General features: G+C 38.1%; 1 protein-coding gene across 4 annotated transcripts; it reads left to right on the top strand.

Annotated features, from left to right (window-relative positions):
* Nucleotides 1-525: 525 nt before the first annotated feature.
* On the top strand, nt 526-17,440 carry LOC127658231 (cytochrome b5 reductase 4-like). Of its 4 annotated transcripts, XM_052147414.1 has the most exons (18): nt 526-1,592; nt 1,691-1,756; nt 3,161-3,279; nt 3,578-3,731; nt 5,131-5,231; nt 5,352-5,436; nt 8,655-8,690; nt 8,823-8,898; nt 9,090-9,147; nt 9,239-9,332; nt 9,422-9,454; nt 10,874-10,996; nt 11,946-12,086; nt 12,186-12,335; nt 12,547-12,697; nt 15,608-15,694; nt 15,840-16,001; nt 16,131-17,440. In XM_052147414.1, the coding sequence occupies exons 3-18, from the start codon at nt 3,199-3,201 to the stop codon at nt 16,183-16,185; spliced, it is 1,587 nt and encodes a 528-aa protein (XP_052003374.1). In that variant the 5' UTR covers nt 526-1,592; nt 1,691-1,756; nt 3,161-3,198; the 3' UTR covers nt 16,186-17,440. The 4 variants fall into 4 exon arrangements, with proteins under 4 accessions (XP_052003374.1, XP_052003373.1, XP_052003372.1 ...); XM_052147413.1 differs by lacking the exons at nt 526-1,592; nt 1,691-1,756 and adding an exon at nt 2,876-3,078 and having other exon boundaries at nt 12,192-12,335; XM_052147412.1 differs by lacking the exons at nt 526-1,592; nt 1,691-1,756 and adding an exon at nt 2,876-3,078.
* The last annotated feature ends 2,394 nt before the right edge of the window (nt 17,441-19,834 follow it).

The following is a 19,834-nucleotide window of genomic DNA, read 5'->3' as shown; positions in this document are numbered from 1 at the left end:
TAAGGTAAAAAATTATTTTATTGGTTAGTCAAGTGTTACTTTGCTGAACAATATACGGTATAATGATGTGTTGAACAATAAACATCGGAGAGTGATATGATATTGTGACATGGTGGAGGGCGAGGCCTGGTCCCTTATCAGGCTTATTAAGCCTCTGAGAGGGATAAAGGCCGACTGCGGATGGTGGTGCAACAGAGAGAGATTATTACGGGCAACTGTCCGTCATGTGTGTGTGTTTGTGTCTTTTTGTTCAGTTTTATATTAAAACTATTATTTATATTGTCAAGCGGGTTCTCGCCTCCTCCTTTCCCTTATATCTCTTTACAGAAAAGCTCTGGTGTATGTGTGTCATTCTCTCCTCGTGAAGATCGGATCGAGAACAGCGACTGCAGACCTGAATTGATATTTAAGAGTAGGGCTGGGTATCGTTAAAAAAAAAATTCAATTCTTTTCAATTTTTGTAAGGGAAGATTAGGTTTAGGAGTAGAGGTTTGTGTAGGGCAGTGGTTCTCAACTGGTTTTGCTTTGGGACCCAAATTTGACATTGGACATCAAGTGTTGACCCACCATAGTAAAAAACATAACTTGTACTAAATGTATCCTGGGTCACATTTTCTTTTAACTTTCATAGTTTTGTTTCTCCCTCCTTTTTAAAGTCGATTAGCATATATATGAGTACATTATATTTATTATACAGTTTATTTCCTAATTTAAAACATCATTCAAACAGAACATATTACACTGGAAGAAAACTTTGTCCACATGGCTTGAAGGTGCAGACATTAAAGCCCTTTATGTACTTGTACTTATATTTACATAACAATGTCATAAGCACAGGTAAACCTAGCGCCATCTGTGAGCCGTGGTCATCGTCAGCACATACACCGGCCATTGTATCTACTAAAAGATAATCACATAGTAGTTGTACTGGGCATGCGTCAAACGTGTTCATATTCGCTCGCAGTCAGAAAATTATACTCATAAAGGCATTAAGAAATGTTTTGTATTTAGACCAAACTCGACTCAAACAACTGATTTCCTCTATCCAGACCAGAGTCAGGTTTGGAGCTAATCAATGTATTAAATGGAAAGTAAAGAAGTGAGGTATTATGTCTCATAACTAAGAATCAATATACATGCATGGAAAGTTTAAAGGATCACTGAATTGTTCAGATGCCACACTCATTATAAAACTCCTTGTTCAAAGGACATGGACAAAGAGGCACCCGAGGAACAGTGCATTACAGTGTACTAAGTGATATGATATTATACTTTTAAAAGGATGGTATCAGCCCCAGGTTACTGAAGGCCTGAGCAGATTCTGCAGCACCTCTTTAACATTAGACTGTGCCATGAGAAGGTTCCTGTGATGTGGAAGACATCCTGCCTTGTTCCAGTCCCTAAGAAGTCTTATCCATCTGCCTTCACGACTATAGACTGGTTGCTCTAACATCGCACATCATGAAAGTCCTAGAGAGACTGATATTGGCCCATCTCAGATGAGCACCTCTCTGGACCCAATGGAGTTTGCCTACCGCCCCAAGGTTGGAGTTGAAGATGCTATTATATACCTGCTTCAGCGAGCCTACAAAGTAGGTGATTTTCCATTGCCTTTAACATGATCCTGCCTACATTGATGCTGGCCATTCTCCGTTGACCTCTCTCATCAACATGGCATTTCTGTCCACAGAACTGCCGCTCACTGAATGTTCTGTACTGAATCTACCTACCTACCTACCTACCTACTGGTCAAAAGGTTTGAAACACTTACTCATTCTTTATTATAATTTATTTATTATAATTAATTTTCTTTATTATTATACAAAACAAATCACATTTTAGAATAATAGTAAAGTCATCAAAACTATGGAATAATAGAAATGGAACTATGGGAATTATGTTATGACAAAAAAATCAATCAAAACAGTCACCCTTTGCCTAGAATTTACAGACATGTACTGTTGATATTTTGTCAACCAACTTCTTGAGGTATCACCCTGGGATTCTTTTTAAACAGCATTGAAGGAGTTCCCATCTATGTTGGGCACTTAGTGGCTGCTTTTCTTAATTATTTGGTACAAGTTTTTTTTTATAATGAAATAAATTAATATGGTGGCACAAATATATTTTTGTCTACAAAAATAATGTCAAATATTTAAGCATACGCCTTAAAATATCAAAAGATTTTTAAGATCATGAGAAACATTTCAGTCAAGTGTTTCAAAACTTTTGATCTGTAGTGTGTGTGTGCGTGTATATATATATATATATATTCACAGCATTTTCAATTGTGCTCTCCTTTCCCAATAAAATAAAATAAAAACCTTTCTCCACATTATATGGGAAAAATCTAGAACATAGCTGTTTTTACCCAATACATTCTCTGGAAGCATCAATGCAAATATCAGGGTTTTCTAAAAGCATTTTATCGTTTTGCATCTGGAAAACCAGTTCTGCATCCTGTATCAAATTTCTGTGTACTGTGTTAAGAGGTTGTGCGTTGTGCACGTTTTTGAGGATTTTATTATGCAGGTTAAACTTGAGACTTTTAATTTGAAGACTCAATTTGAGACCTCAGTTTTTTCGAACTTATTAAACAAAAATGCAAATAATGGGCAATTAATACACGGCCAAACATATTACAGAAATTTTACTTTTCAGGTCCGGAAAAATCATGTAAATTAATACATTATTAAAAAGTCATGTAACAGTTTATAGTGAATTTACAAGTTTCCAGTAATGCCTAGCTGCGTTATTGGCCATTGAATTATTTATTCGCGCATGTGTTCGTCTTTTATTATGAAATATGTGCTGTTGACGTCATATTTTCGCGACCTTTTTTAATTTTTATTTATTTTTTTGAGACAATGTAAGAATGTTTTGGCGATGACAGAGCAGCTGTGGCAGCAGTATTATCGCTAGTGCTGACATCTTTTCTCAGAAATTGTATGTGTTTCAGAGCAACTGAACTGCTTGTTGTTGTCATGGTGGATAGCTCACAAAAGTCAATCAACCTGCCAAAATGAGGAAGTCGCGTTTTATAAGGAAGAGTCACTCTCATCATGACACTTCCTATAAGTAAACTCCTCCGATCAGTCATATTCGTTGTGTTTGGGGCAGTCTGTTCTCCTGATCAGTGATATTCAGTGTGTTTTGGTAGGTTTTCTTCGCAGCTGGAGTTGTTTGAAAGGATCAGAGATGTTGAATGTGCCGTCTCAGACTTTTCCAGCAGTCGGATCCCAGCAGAGAGTCACACCGACCGGACAGTCACGAAACAAGGTCCCCGATTCATTATTTATCCAGATTATCATCAGGAGAGATTTGTTTTGTCATGCTGTTATTATAAACATAACTATGAAGACTTAACCTTTAGTTAAAATGTTGGAAAATTGTCAGCTAAATGATTAAATATAAGTGCAATTGTGATGAGAGCACAGTTAATATACTACCTTATGTGTGTGCGCGTGTGCGTGCGTGCGTGCGTGCGTGCGTGTGTGTGTGTGTGATATAGATTGTGCATGTTTTATAACATTTTGTAAGCAACTGTGACTGTTGTAATGTTTTGTATTGAATACAGGTAGTGCTGAAGCCAGGACACAGTCTCCTGGACTGGATCCGACTGACCAAGAGTGGACGGGATCTAACCGGGCTGAGAGGAAGACTGATCGAGGTGACAGAAGAAGAGCTGAAGAATCACAACACCAGAAACGACTGCTGGACATGCATTAGAGGTAATAACATCCCCAACGTGTCCACAGGAGTGGTAAACAGAGTTCTGCAGCAGTGTGGTTGTATATAATAAATGTATTCAGATTGAAATATATTGCATTATTGTGCCAGACCAGTAAAGCATTGATGAGATGAAACAAAAAGTGGCTTTTAGGAGTCTGGGTATCTCGGCGAGTAAAGACGCTGACTACCACACCTGGAGTCGAGAGTTGGAATCCAGGGTGTGCTGAGTAACACTAGCCAGGTTTCCTGAGCAACCAAATTGGCCCTGTTGCTGGGGAGAGTTGAGTCACATGGGGTAACCTCCTCGTGGTCGCTATAATGTGGTTCTCACTCTCGGTGGGGCACGTGGTGAGTTGAGTGTGGATGCCACAGCGCTACGTCTCCGTGGTAACACGCTGAACAAGCCACATGATAAGATGCGTGGATGGACGGTCTCTGACGTGGAGGCAACTGAGATTCATCCTCCGCCACCCAGACCGAGGCGAGTCACTACGCCGCCACTGGGACTTGGCGAGCTTTGGGAATTGGGCATTCCAAAAAAAGGAATTGTTAATGCAAAAATTTAAAATCTCTCATCATTTACTCACCCTCATGCCATGTGTATGACTTTATTTCATCTGCTGTACACAAAAGTATGTGCAAGTGAATGGTGACCAAAAATTACATATGTGAGCATAAAAGTAATCCGTAACACTCTAGTAGTTTATCCATATCTTCAGAAGCGATCCAATCGGTTTTGGAAGAGAGAACACCAAAATATAGCTCCTTTTTTTCACTTTACATCTAATAATCAACAGTCTCCTTGGCGATCGTGAGTTTTCCAGCTCAATTACTCTTCCATGCATCAAGCACTAGGAAATGTAATCAAGCTTGAAATTATGATCTTGTCTAGAGACTGCAATTGCAAGATGTAGGTACAGTGAAAAAGGAGTTACATTTTGGTCTGTTGCTGTTCTCACCCAAAACAGATTAGATCACTTCAGAAGACATTGATTAAACCATTGGAGTCTTATGGATTACTTTTATGCTGCCTTTATGTGCTTTTTGGAGCTTCAAAATTCTGGTCACCATTCATTTGCAATGTATGGACCTACTGAGCTGAAATAATAAAACAAAATTGTGTTCTGCAGAAGAAAGTACACATCTGGGATGGCATGAGGGCGAGTAACTAATGAGATAATATACATTTTTGGGTGAACTATTCCTTTAAAAGAGCCACAGTGGCTTCAAATTCCATTTTAAATTTTTTTTGCACCAATTTCCCCAGAAGTGACAATTTTATTATCTTAAACCATTTGGAGAGAAACACTACTTTGTTCAAATTTTTTGCATAAATTTGACTGTTGCCATGTGTGTCAAAAAGTACATTTTGGACCTTGGATGACTCCGTGTGTGCAGGTATGGTGTATAACGTGAGTGCCTACATAGATTTTCATCCTGGTGGAGAGGCGGAGTTAATGAGGGCTGCTGGGATTGACAGCACTGACCTGTTTGACCAGGTAAACGTGTCATGAGTGAGGCATTTGAAGACACTAAGGGTGCTTTGGGATAGGAGAACATAGTTTGATCATAAACACATTTTGTCCAGCTGAGCCTTGACGTTTCAAATGGTTTATCAGGTGCATCGGTGGGTGAATTATGAGTCCATGCTGAAGGAGTGTCTGGTGGGGAGGATGGCAACAAAGCTCAACCCTGCTCCTCAAGGTCCGGTCAACTCTTTGACTCTACACACAGTAGAAATGTGCTCATTGCTGGCCTCAACAATAAGGATAATTTTGCCAGTAGTTCAGAATGTTTTTGCTCCATTACCATTTTTACCACAAAAAATTTTATAAATAATGTAACATGAGGTTGTCTTAAAGGAATATTCTGTGTTCAAAACAAGTTAGGCTTAATCGACGGCATTTGTGGCATAATATTGATTACCACAAAAATGTATTTTATCCTGCCAATTTTACAACTTTGTTGCCTTGACAATATAATGTCAACAAATCCTAAAACCCTAAAATGACTGTAAAAATTACATTTTAAACAAAGTTAAAGATTCACAGGTTTTAACAGAAGAATTAATGTAAGTGCTTTTATAAAATTAAAAGCTTCACATTTCTGCCTTTTAACCCTCCAAAAATTGGCCCCATTGACCTCCATTGTAAGTGCCTCACTATAACCTCGGAGGGTTGTCAAAAAATGTGGTAAGCAACATTATGCCACAATTTCTGTCGATTGAGCTGAACTTTTATTGAACCCGGAATATTCTTTTAAGACTTTTTAATCTGAATAATTTATGATCAATTAATTTATTTACCTGACATATATTTGTGTACAAAAATCGCAAGCTCCAATGAGATCGTCTGACTGCTACACAACGTCTGGGAATCAGTATGCAGTTTTTTTTTTTTTTATCAGTTTATCAGTCTGCCGGCAAATAACGTTGTGTTTACAAGCTACCACATTTTTTAACCACTTCACATATTTAATATTAGCATATTTAAAATTAGTCGTTTAGGACATCTACATTGTGCATGACATGAGTCATTTTTACAGCAATTATTTACAGACCGATTGTTTCACTTTTAATTGACTATATCATAATTCCAGTGGGTCAGAAGTTTACATACACTAAGTTAACTGTGCCTTTAAGCAGCTTGACAAATTCCAGAAAATGATGGCAAGCCTTTAGACAATTAGCCAATTAGCTTCTGATAGGAGGTGTACTGAATTGGAGGTGTTCCTGTGGATGTATTTTAAGGCCTACCTTCATACTCGGTGCCTCTTTGCTTGACAACATGGGAAAATCAAAAGAAATCAGCCATTACCTCAGAAAAAAAATGTTGGACCTCCACAAGTCTGGTTCATCCTTGGGAGTAATTTCCAAATGCCTGAAGGTACCACATTCATCTGTACAAGCAATAGTATGCAACACACCGCTCGGGAATGAGATGCATTCTGTTTCCTAGAGATGAACGTAGTTTGTTGTAAATAGTGCAAATCAATCCCAGAACAACAGCAAAGGACCTTGTCTACCTGATTCCTCCAGCATCTTCACAAGTATCTATATCCACAGTAAAATGAGCCCTATATCGACATAACCTGAAAGGCTGCTCAGAAAGGAAGAAGCCACTGCTTTAAAACCTCATAAAAAAAACTAGACTACAGTTTGCAAGTTCATATGGGGACAAAGATATTACTTTTTGGAGAAATGTCCTCTGGTCTGATGAAACAAAAATGTAACCGTTTGGCCATAATGACCATCGTTATGTTTGGAGGAAAAAGGATGAGTCTTGTAAGCTGAAGAACACCATCCCAACCGTGAAGCACGGGGGTGGTAGCATCATGTTGTTGGGGTGGTTTGCATATATTGAAGCAAAATCTCTAGACATCAGCCAGAAAGTTAAAGCTCAGTCTCAAATGGGTCTTCCAAATGGACAATGACCCCAAGCACGCCTCCAAAGTTGTGGCAAAATGGCTTAAGGACAACAAAGTCAAGGTATTGGAGTGGCCATCACAAAGCCCGGACCTCAATCCGATATTTGTGGGCAGAACTGAAAAAGCCTGTGCGAGCAAGGAGGCCTACAAACCTGACTCCAGTTCTGTCTGGAGGAATAGGCCAAAATTCCAGCAAGCTTGTGGAAGGCTACCCTAAAAGTTTGACCCGAGTTAAACAGTTTAAAGGCAATGCTAACAAATACTAACAAACTGTATGTAAACTTCTGACCCACTGGGAATATGGTGAAAGAAATAAAAGCTGAAAGAAATAATTCTCTCCACTATTATTCTGACATTTCACATTCTTAAAATGAAGTATAGAACTGACCAAAGACAGGGAATGTTTTCTATGATTATATGTCAGGAATTGAGAAAAACTAGGTTAAATGTATTGATCTGTGTATGTAAACTTCTGTCTTCAACCGTAAATATGATTTCCTCAAGCAGAACTGAAATAATACTTTTGGATGGACAGGAATTCTGATCATAAAGCTCTTTGGTATTTTCTGTACAAGCTTTTGTGGAAACTGCTGTGCCATTATTAGCTGGGATTCCATCCACGTATTTTAATTCAAATTTTGGGATATTGCATAAAATTGCTGGTTAGAAATACCAAGATGTAAACAAAATGTGCATAAAAAAACGTATATGCTCACATGAGGTGGACAATTTTGTTTTATTCGATAAAAAGACATGCGTATAAACTGTGATTGAAAATGTATACAGAATTTTTGTATCAAAAGTGACTATGCCTCAACAAGCCATTTGAATACATGAATCTCTCAGAGAATATCATCAATATCATAGCATAGCCTTTCAAAGGTTGCTCTGGTTATTCTGAAATGCCAAGCCTCTCGTGAAAAGGATTATCTACGATTACCTTCCAGAACTGTGTGACGCTTTCACTCCAGACATTAGACATCTGCCGCTGAACGCTAGCAAACATGAATTTACCATGGCAGTTTACCATAGAGTGTATTGTCTGCATGCTCTAAAGTGCAAGTAAATAATTGCTTTTAATGAAAGAGCCACAGTGGCTTCAGCTTTCATTTTAATTTCTATTTTGTGCCAATTTCCTCAGAAGTGACTGTTTGGTTCTCTTAAACACATGGGATGAGAACACCACTTTTTCGCCAATTGTTTTTGCGATATTCACGCGTTTTCACACAAATTAAATCCGCAACATGGATGGAAACTTAGCTATTGTTGGCGGTGTGTTTTCTAGTCCACCGATAATGAAAATAGTCATTTTACATATCAGTCAGATGGTCTCTTCTGGTCTAAGTGGGTGGTTATTGGCCAGAATCAGCTTTATAGTGGACCAGATTTTAAGTCTGCCTTGCATTCACAACCAAACTCAAATATGTGGTCTCTACACAATTGACTCAGAAATGTGAAAGTTGGTCACTAAACTGTTGTTCTTTTGGCTCCAACAGCTCAGACATCAACAACGGAGAATGCTCATTTGAACAGTACGACATCGAACTCCCATATCAATTGCAAAAATTTCTAATTTTAAAGAGTGAGACTAGTCAAGTAAATATTATTTGGTTATTTGAGTTATGAAGACATGAAAATTGTATCTGTGATGCTCCTCGTATCAGGTATGTCTCCTCCTCCACCCTTGAGACTGGAGCCTTCGACTACTGCTGCTCCCATAGCCAAAGATCATCGCCCTCGGTGCGTTTGACTTTCATTATATGATTGTAATTCTACTGAGTGATAGTACCAGTCTCCAAAGTAAAAAACTGTGTTTGGTCACATATATGTCACACTATATGTCTGTCAACCAATTTGCTGGCTGCTTGCGTATACAGTATGTAGCACTGGATGAAGAATGCTGAAGAGTCTGTTTTGTTGCTCATATTTAGGTATGATTGGTTCCAGACAGATGCCACTGTCAACATTGTTGTTTACACCAAACGGAAGGTCAGTGTCAGACCTCGTGGTCATGTCTTGTCTCCTATAAAACTGAAAACAGAAGGTCAATCTATGCAGTCTTTTGTTTGCCCCACACCAGATTCCCAGCTCCGGCTGTGCAGTGGTGGATCTGCTGGGTGATACTCTTCGAGTGGAAATGCTCTTAGGGAGGATGTCGTACCTGCTGCACTGGCGTGAGTGTTTCTGCATGGATTTCTTCAAGCACACACACATGAACATTGTTTTGAATTGCTCCGTTAGATTGATTGATTTTCTTTTTCAGGCCTGTCCAGTGAAGTTCAAGGACGTGTTGATGGTCAGTATGATGTTAAATGAATATTTTCCATTTGTTAACATTAGTTAATGCAGTAGGGTTCATGAACTAACAATGAACAATATGTTGTATACAGCGCTTATTATTAATCATTGTTAGTTAATAAAAATACAAATTGCTCATTGTTAGTTCAGAGTGCATTCATGTTAACAAAAACAACTTTTGATTTAAATGTATTCTTATATGTTGAAATTAACATTAAGACTAATAAATATTGTACATTGTTAGTTCATGTTAACAAATGGAACCTTATTGTAAAGTGTTACCATTTTAACTTAATGTAGAACAGTACTTAACAATTACATTACAAAAAAGTACTGTGGCAGGATTGTATCAGATGATAATACTGTTGTAATGTGATATACTGAATATGACAAAGTACTGAACAATTACCCTTATCATTTACATGGGACTCCAGGGGGATTCAAAGAAATATCCATATTGTTACTATAGTACTGTACATATCCTTAAATTAGTATAAAATAGGAAATGTCCATAAAATCATGGTGATGCTATGGTACATTTTGTTGCTTTTTTTATAGTTTAGTACATTAATACTAATGGTATTTCACTGATTAGATATATTTCACAGTACTTATTCACATCGTCCCAAAGAAATGTAAAGGTTCATTCGGTGAGCTTTTGCTAATCAAAAAAGGTTTACTCAAAGACATGTATAAATGATGCACACTCACATTAGAGGAAGACTCAAGTTGTGATGGTAAAACAATAGAAGAAAGACAAACATCTTCTGTGTGATGCGGCAGCACTTGGTAAACATACTCTGTGCATCCAGGACGTTAGTGTCAGTATAGAGTAGGGCTATTCAAATTGTCGATTATTTCCCTTGATATTGTAATTTTGCGATTATTCATTTCAATTAATCAAATTAACATTTTGGGTGGAGCATCTGCATGCCATGTTCTGTATGTACAGTAGGCCTCACATTCAAAAACAATCTGACAAGGGCATGTGTTCCTCAAATGCTTCATTTTAATTGCATGAAAAGCAAGGGTGCTATTCAAATTTTGTTAAAAGTTAAACACAGAAAGTGAGCATTACTGATTACTCATTACTAATCTTACATTTCTCTGATATGCAATTGCATTATATACACAACCAAAACATTTTGACCCAATGGGAGTAGACCTAAACTGAGTTCCATAATTGACACTTTTTACGATTCGTTAATTGCACCAGCTGTATTTGTAATCTTGATTATTGTTTATTGATTAATTGTGTAGCCCTGTTATAGATTCCAAAACCACTGGTGCTATTGGATCAAAAAAGAGCCAGCTCAAAACTTACCGAGTGCACATTTCAAAGGAGCAAAACTGAAATTGATCCTGAAACAATGCTAATTTTTAAGTGCCGCTTTGTTTGTTTTTTCTCTGCTCATAGTCCAAACAGCCCAGTCGATTGGAAAAGTTCAGGTGTGTCTCCACAAAACAGTCAAAGACAAGTGGACACGAGTGGGGCACCCACTAGAACTCCACGATTCATTCATTCAAAGTAATGAACGCTGTGAGTATCAAACCTGGTAATGTTTGAAAGATCTACATTTTAGGTCATTTTTGTAGTAGTTTGTAAAATTAAAGGAACATGTTCAGATTTTACATTTTATATTTATATATATATATTTGAAACCCTACTTCAACATGTACATTTTTTAAATCTAGAGAATCAATGATTTTGACAAGGGTGTCCATTGGTACAGCTTTATCTATGAAGCATTTAAGGAAAATTCTTATAAATCATGGGAAACATTATCATTTTTCTTAATGACAATTACATGTGCAGCTGTTAGTCTGTAACGGTTGCCTTTGATTAGTTTAACCATGAATATGGAAACATTCAAAACTTGAAATCATGACTATACATTAACAAATCTATAGTTTATACCAATTTTGTGACATTTTAGACAATGTCAGTGTTTTAATGTATAGCTGATACATTTGCCCAGTTTAGTTGCCTGATTTCCTTCGTAAAGGGATAGTTCACCCAAAAATGAAAATTCTCTCATCATTTATTCACCCTTATGGCATCCCAGATATGTAAGACTTTTTGGTCATTCACATTCTTCATGCATATGCCCCCTACTGGGCAGGGAGAATAATTTCCATCAAAAAAAGGACTTACTGGTATATATTGATATTTTTCTCATCCACAACTGTCATATCACTTCTGAAGATATGGATTAAACCACTGTAGTCTTATGGATTACTTTTATGATGACTTTTGGAGTGTCAAAATGTTGGCACCCATTCACTTGCATTCAATTCATTGTTTTCCTTTATTACAATTTAGTTCTGTTCATATTTGTCCCTTGCTTTATGTGGGTTGTTTATTCATGTTTTATGTTGCCATTCAGAGCAGGTCTCTATCGATAAAAATAGAAAGATTTGCATCTCAAGGGACTGACTTGGTAAAAAATAAAGGTTTAATAATAGTACCAGAAAACATTGTCTTGCAGGCCTCTTCTACAGGGAATGTGTGTTGGTTTCCAGAACAGAAGTCACACATGACACCCAGCTCTTTTGTTTACAACTTCCTCCCGGGTCACGTCTGCAAGTTCCTGTGGGCAGACACATCTACCTCAAAACCTCTGTTAAGGGTAAACACGTCATTTCACGTCACTCGTCAACAATGTAGAGTGAGACGTTAAACAGTTTTCAGCAGGGTGTGTGTGTGTGTGTGTGTGTTTGGTGTGCAGGTGCAGATGTTGTGAAGCCATATACACCAGTGGATCACTCACTAATGCCTCCAGCTCAGTCCAGTGCAGAAATGGGCACATATGTACATCTCATGATAAAGATTTATCCCGATGGTGTGCTGACGCCTCATCTCTCCAACCTTCCCATTGGTTAGTTACTGTTCATGTCATTGTTCATGCAGTGGTTAAAACAACCAGTAGAGATTTTGCAGTTATTTTTACTGTGATAGATTTACTGTATATTTGCAGAATGGGATGTGAAGCAGTTTTGTTGTTTCACCACTTCTTCGCAGTTTCAGAAGGGTATACGGATGTGTTATTCCGTTTTTTTATCATCTGTGTTATCTGTGGTCTCTGGCAGGAGCTCCTCTGTCAGTAGGTGGTCCCATGGGGTCCTTTACCCTGCGAACGCTGCGTGATGTCACTCACCTGTACCTGTTAGCAGCCGGCACAGGATTCACACCCATGACTCGTCTTGCACACCTGGCCCTACAGGACCTTACCTCAGTCAGGTCTACATCACAGAAATCTCAATAACTCAATACACATATGGCTATTTTCCACTTCACGTAACTGTTCGACTCGCCTCAATTCTACTCGCTTTACTTTTCTGAGCTTGCATTTCCACTGCAGTTTAGTGCTGACTCAACGTATCTGAGATTATAGGCTGATCGTCATAGTTTAGCCGCCTCTACTGCCGTGACATCATCTTAAACACGACACAAACTGACCAAAACAATAACACAACCGCTAGCTGTAAGCTAATAGCTCATTGTGCTGCATGAAGCAGTTGTTGCATGGTAATTTTACCCAAGTGTAACAAGTTGTTTTAGAAGCAAGCTTCCAGTAGCTGGTCAACTAAATAAAGTGAAGCTTTCAAGCAGAGTATAGAGTTAACATAACAAAACGTACCATCCTCCATCGTGGCTGAGTGCAGGGCACTCTCCCTCCCATTGCTCGCTGGTTTAGATAGTGTCCATTTGGTCGAACCACTTCCACTTTTCCTTGATGGTTCTGTAGTCACTTAAGTTTTTTTACTTCTCCGTACACTGTTGGTAGGTCCAGTGGTAGCCGTGTACGGCCAACAGCTGAGACACTTCCTGAGAGACTTTTTCGTTTCACTCATCGCTAACAAGTGGACCGTCTGCACCTCGTTTAATGACCATGGCGTGGTTTTGCGCACAGCCATTTCTTTTTTCACAGTTCGAAAGTCACGTGAACAAATGATACTGTTATCGCTGTTGCTAACTTTAAAACTAGCAGGTTGATGTCGCGTGTCGGAAATCTAGTGACGCTGGTAGTGACGATTCTCTCTGACCAATCAGTGATCTGCTAACTGTGACTTCTGGTTTGACTTCACATTTAGTATCGGTTCGTTTCACTTGGAACCTCGACCGAGGTGGTACTAACAAAGTTTCAGGTACTGGGTACTATCCACAGTGGAAAACCCCAAAAAAGCAAGCAGAGTTGAGTCGAGTTGTACCGTGCAGTGGAATAGCCGCTATATTCATTGTCCCTGCCATATATAATGTGCTCATGATGCATTAAGTTCTTCAGTTCCTGTAAATACAGTTGTTGTGATTATATAGTGTACATTCTAACCATAAACAGATGTCATTCTAATGTTAAATAATAGAGCATAATGTAAAAAAAAAAAAGCGTCTAATTCACTGATTTGTTTTAAGCAATAGGGGCCGAGAGGCTGTGGTATATTGTGATTATAGTCAGAGCTACAAGTCATTGTTAGACACGATGCACAATTAAGGAGAAACATTTTCATGTAATTCATTAAGTGCAATCCTTCCACTAGAAAATACACTTCTTGAAATGTAAACTAAATGTTTGTCTCTGTGTGCTGCACAGTGATTTACATCATTGGGTCATTCCGTGTCAACACAAACAGAGGTCCAGATTTCTGGTGTAAGACATATGATCAAAGCCAATTCACTTGCATTGTTTAAAGGAGGAGGCCTGAAATGAAATCCTAAAAATCTTAAATTCTGTTTTGATGAAGAAAGAAACTCAGATACATCTTGGATGGCCTGATGTTGAGTAAATTATCAGCAGATTTTCATTTTTGGGTGAATTATTTCTTTAAAAGAGGATGCAAGAGTTAACTGTTTCTATTAGCAGCAAAACATGACTTAATTTTGGTCATCATGAATCATTTACTTGTTTGCAGTTCAACTTGTTTAACGAAACACCATCACAACAAAAACAATAATAATAAGCGATTGAATTGTGTGACACAGCATTGCATTTCAATTAGACCACTCGCATTTATTGTAATTTGAACTGTGTTTTCTTTATTTCATAAAAAGTTTATGATTTGTGGATTGCCTTTTGTATTGTCTTTTGGGCTTTCTCTGGCTTTCTCTTCTTTTTTAATTCAAAGGCTGGAATAATACTGGAATAAACAAGGAGAGCTAGCAGAAGACTGCCATTATGACGGACATTTTTTCAGAGAACGCAAAATAATTTGCAAGAAAAACCCAAAGTTTTGCGAGAGCATGCAAAACGTCTCGGGGGGATGCAATGTTTTGCGAGAGAACTCAAAAGCATTTGCTTATTTTTTCCCCCCACCATAATAATTTCCCCCCACTACTTCAACCCTTAAGGGGCTCAGTACATCCCTGATATTTACTTTGTAATCCATTATTCTTTAGTCAGGGGTCAAAACAAATATTTTCACCTATGATTTGGAGAATTTGGAAAATTTAAAAGTAAAGAAAAGTAACCTTTGAAAGGTGTTTTTATTTTATTTTTACACAGATGGGTAGATCTATTACGAAATTTAGTTGTGTTAAACACCCCTTGTTGCATGATATGCCAATGGTGTGAGTCTAACACTTGTGTTCACATATTTTTGTATTGTTTTTCTTAAGCTAATGGAGTGTCTATGACTCTAGAATATTAAAGATATCAAAAGATATAATTTTTTCATTTTGATTCCCCTCTACAAAATAATGGATTACTCTGTAAATATTCATCCATTGCATTTGATATTTTGGCTTTGATCATCATTTATGTGTTTGTTTGATCAGAATAAAAGTATTGACAAAATTCCAGTTTGGGAAGTTTCTGAAAATGTGGTTAATTTGACAAGGAATAACCCTCTGTGGACTCTCTTCACATATTCGGGTTTAGCATGTGTAAGTAAACGATAGCAGGGCAACTTGTATAGCCGTGAATGGCAGACCACAACAAATATAATTTTGCTTAACCATTTGTTAAAAAAAATCCACGATTACGCTTTCACAGCTTTCCAAAAGAAGAAAAGATAGAAAGCGGTGGATTCCGTCAGTCAGAACAGAAAAAGAGGCCAGATTTTCTGTCACTCCCTCAGCAGCTACACTTGCCATTGGTTATCTTGATGGATATATTTTCACATTGTATGTGTCTAACAGATTGACTCTTTTTAGAAAAATCAAGCTGATGTTCTTCAATCGTCAGGAGAGGGACATACTCTGGCGCTCTCAGCTGGATGAGTTGTCTATAAAAGATGAAAGGTAGAAAATGTGAATTTCTGTTGATTGATCAGGAACATCACATTTCTGACTTCTATAGTTGAAGTCTCAGGAGGGTCTTATACTGTCTTCAGTAGTTTGGTGGTTGGTTAGCTGAAACGAGGGCTCGTTTCTGTGTGTTTATCAGGTTTGGGGTGGAGTATGTTCTTTCAGAGCCTGCAGATTCCTGGACTGGCAGAACAGGACGGATAGACTCTCATATGCTGCAGAACTTCCTGGAGAAACCGGAAAACTTCAAGTGTTTAGTGTGTGTGTGCGGCCCCACTGCATTCACAGAGCTTGCAGTGCAGTGAGTGTTTATAACCACACACATACGCTCATGATAAATTAGAATCTATTCAAGTTAATGCAATTTATTATATCTTAAGTTGTTTAATATTTATTTTTGTATGAATTTATGTTTTTTCTCACTTTACAGGTTGGTCAGGCAGCTGGATTTCAGCGAAGAGGAGATTCAAGTATTTCAAGGCTGATGGGACCATTGGAGTTTCTTTCTTTGCATATCAAATGCACTCTGTCAAAAGTATGCAATTCTCCAGAGACGGAAGCCGTTAACCTTATCAGCAACAAAAGCACTTTTTCTTCAACATTTCTATTGGAGGCTTGTTCCCCACTGGCTTCATTGTTACCAAGACTTACAACTTAAAGCAAGATTGAATATTTCTTCATAAATATTTGAGTCTCCAGAAAGACATAGAAAGTTCAATAAAAACAACAGGAACATCAATAGAGAGCAGTTTTATTGCTGTCCTCATATGGCAGATATTCAGAGTGGCCATGGATGCAATACACGGGTGAATTAACAGTGAGCATTATAGTTACTGTTTGGAAATGTTTATTTGACTGCCAAATTAATAGTTTCTAGAGAAACTAAGGTTTTGCAATTCATTTGTACAGAATATTTGACAAATGTATTAAAATAGCTGTAAATGGTGCACAATTTTACTCAAATGTAAACTTCTTAATTCTGTTACCTGCCCCTCAAACTGTTGTAGCTGAATTGAAATCTGGTGGCACAGGTTTGATGTCAGTTTAGCGTGTACATGGAGATAACTATTTGTACCTGTTGATCTACTGTATGATGCTGTGGATGTGTTTGATGTTACAGTTAACCAAATATTTATTTCCATAAGAAAATGTATGAAGCTTATTTCTTGGAGAAAACTGTGAAATAGAGAATAACTGTAACACAGCTAAAACTGTTTAGTTTTGACCTCTTTGTACGTGCTCTTATATGCACTGAAAGTTCTTGGGCTTTGTTAATGTTCTCATACTTAAAGTTGCCACAGTCACTGCATACTATACATGTGCTGTCATTTATTTGTAGCATTTTGTTTTATTAGTCTATTTTTATTTATCTATTTACCTTTTTTAGAATTTAAATGTTAAAAAAGAATTTGTTTGATAAATGAGATCTCTGATTGTAGTCCTTGAATACCAAAGAATACCAAAGGTGAGATCTTCACAGCCATGAAGTTGTATTGTATTTCATTATTATACTAAATTAAACAAAGAAACTAGGCAGGAACAGTAACAGCTGAGCCGAGTGTGATGACCTAATTTCAGATCTTAAAGCTTCAGCATAATCAAACAGAGCAGGTGTGAAGTTTAAGGTAATAATGAAATGTCTCTCCCATTTTTCTGTACAGAATTCTGCAATTTGATTTATCGTTGTCTGGGGAAGATTCTTCAGCACAATTGGTTTAAATATTTGGGCCAAAATAAAAAGAAAAGACAACTGTCGTTTTGTTACTTGACATATTATATACACTGTAAAGATGTCAAGTTGTATATTTATATACCTTTTGAAATAGTTGGATATTTAGGCAAGGCAAGTTTATCAGGGTATCTGTGGGTCCTTAAACAAATCTTAAATTTACTTTTTAAATTGTAAGGCCTTAAAAAGTTTTAAATATCGTTTGCTGAGGTATTACATTTTGGGGCGTGTATAGAGGACACCCTTAAAACTAGTGTTTGTTAGTTGTTAGTGGGTTTGTGAGTTTCAGAGCCAGCTGATAAAGGGGACTGGGTTTAAAGGCTTCATGTTGCAATGTGTTAGGGGAACTTGAATGTTGGTGTGTCCAAAATTTGAGGGATCGTTTTTCAATATGTATAATAAGGGGGTATCTGCCTAGTTCGGCCCGGCATGCATTAGTAGGTGTTCATATCTGAACTCCTAGAATGTTTCTACAGAATTCTGCATGCAGGGATTCTATGGGGTGTTTGTCCCATCTCGAGTAATCTGCCAGACAGAGTGGAAACCTCATGCGTACAGAGCAATATGCATTATAATACTATCAAAGATTTTACACCAAATTGTAACAGGAATGTCTACTTGGGTACATTTGCCCTTAATAGCAAAGAATGCTCTTCTAGCTTTCTCTTTTACTGCATTCACTAACAGACCAAAACCCCCTGAAGCACTGATTTTTAGACAGAGGTAGTCATAGTGTAGGGTGTGTTCTATTGCAGTGTTCTCCAGAGTGAATGTGTATCTGGTGTCCTGTAATCGTTTTTTTTTTTTTCTGGAAGATCATAATTTGAGTTTTTTTCAGATTGACTGTCAGGGCCCAGTTCTGATTGAAGTTCTCCAGCAGGTCCTGGTGCTGCTGTAATCATGGTGCAGTAGCTGACAGCACCAGATCATCTGCATAGAGAAGAAATTTAACTTCAGATTTATTTAGAGTAAGACCGGGTGTAGCAGATTGTTCCAGTAGCACTCAGTAGGCCCTTGGTCTGTTCTATGGTGTTGGATTGTCTTTAGGAACACATTCATTTGACAGTGGTCTGATAAGGTTGACTGTGGTCTGACAGTGAATGCACATATGTAGGAGGGGTCCATGTCTGTAATGGCATAGTCGACTACACTAGCCCCAAGAGCTGAGCAGTATGTGAATCGGCCTAAAGAGTCCCCTCGGATCCTACCATTAAGCATATACAGACCCAGGCCTCGACAGAGACACACTAACTCCTTACCGTTTTTGTTGACTCTACTGTCTGGATTGTTCTGTGTTGTAGAGGTGGGGGTTAGATGTGTGTTGGCTTTCAGTATGTGGGTATCTATAAGGTCCGGTTCTGAACCTGTCCTTGCATTTAGATCCCCACATAACATCGCATTCCCCTGGGCCTGGAATTGGCTGGTTTCTGTCTGAAGCTGATCAAAGTGATTGTCCTTGTAGTATAGAGACTCTGATGGAGGTATGTAGGCTGCACAGATGTAAAGGTCCTTATCACAGTCTATGAATGCCTTTATTGAGTTTAAGCCAAACATATGATGAGTCTTTTTTCATGATTGAGTCTCTTTGTACCAAATGATGACCCCACCAGAGTCTCTTCCGCGTTTCACGTTACAGATTTTAAGTGATGGCAATAATATTTCCCTGTATCCTAAAGGGCAGTGAGTGTCCACTTCTGATCTGCACCATGTTGCTTGCAAAATAATGATGTCCTGGTTATAAATGTTTTTTTAGAAACTCTGTTTTTAAAGTCTTGGCCCCTAAGATTGTGGAGTAGAGGCCTTGAATATTCCAAGAGCTTAAAGTGAAAGAAATCATAATGAAATAAAGTGAGGTGTTTTGGTGGTCCAGAAGGCTTACCCCAGTATTCTATGGATGAGATGTAGAAGATATCTCACCTCTGTAATGTCTGAGGAGTCTGTGTGTATTTTTCCCTTCACTACATCAGCATAAGTGAGCTGCTGAGATTGCGGGAAGGGCTGTGCTGTTCTGTCCGGTGCCTCCTGTTGTTGTGTGTGAGGGTGTTTGTAGGTTGACTGGAACTGGGCTGAGAGTTTGGTTGAGCTTCAGTGTGTTGTGGTCTGGTTGGTTGCTCTCTTCTTATTGGAGTGTGTCTGGTTTTTGGGCCCCTTTGTGTAGTTGAAAGTTGGTTACTGCAATGACTGTTGGAACTTGTATGCCGATGTTGTGAGGGTGCAGATTGGGAATTTCTGCAAAGTGATGAATCTCTTAGATTTTTTAGCAAAGACTCTTACACTTTACTGGCTTAGGTGCACATGGTCATATAAATCCTCAGTCGTTAGACCTGGGTGGTGGGCAACGTTGATGGCCGTAAGGCTGGAACAGGCAGTTGTAATCCTCTGGTTGACGCTATTGATCAGGTCAG

Source organism: Xyrauchen texanus, chromosome 17 (genome assembly GCF_025860055.1).
Source record: "Xyrauchen texanus isolate HMW12.3.18 chromosome 17, RBS_HiC_50CHRs, whole genome shotgun sequence".
NCBI classification, from domain to species: domain Eukaryota; kingdom Metazoa; phylum Chordata; class Actinopteri; order Cypriniformes; family Catostomidae; genus Xyrauchen; species Xyrauchen texanus.
This window is presented reverse-complemented; position numbering and strand designations above follow the sequence as displayed.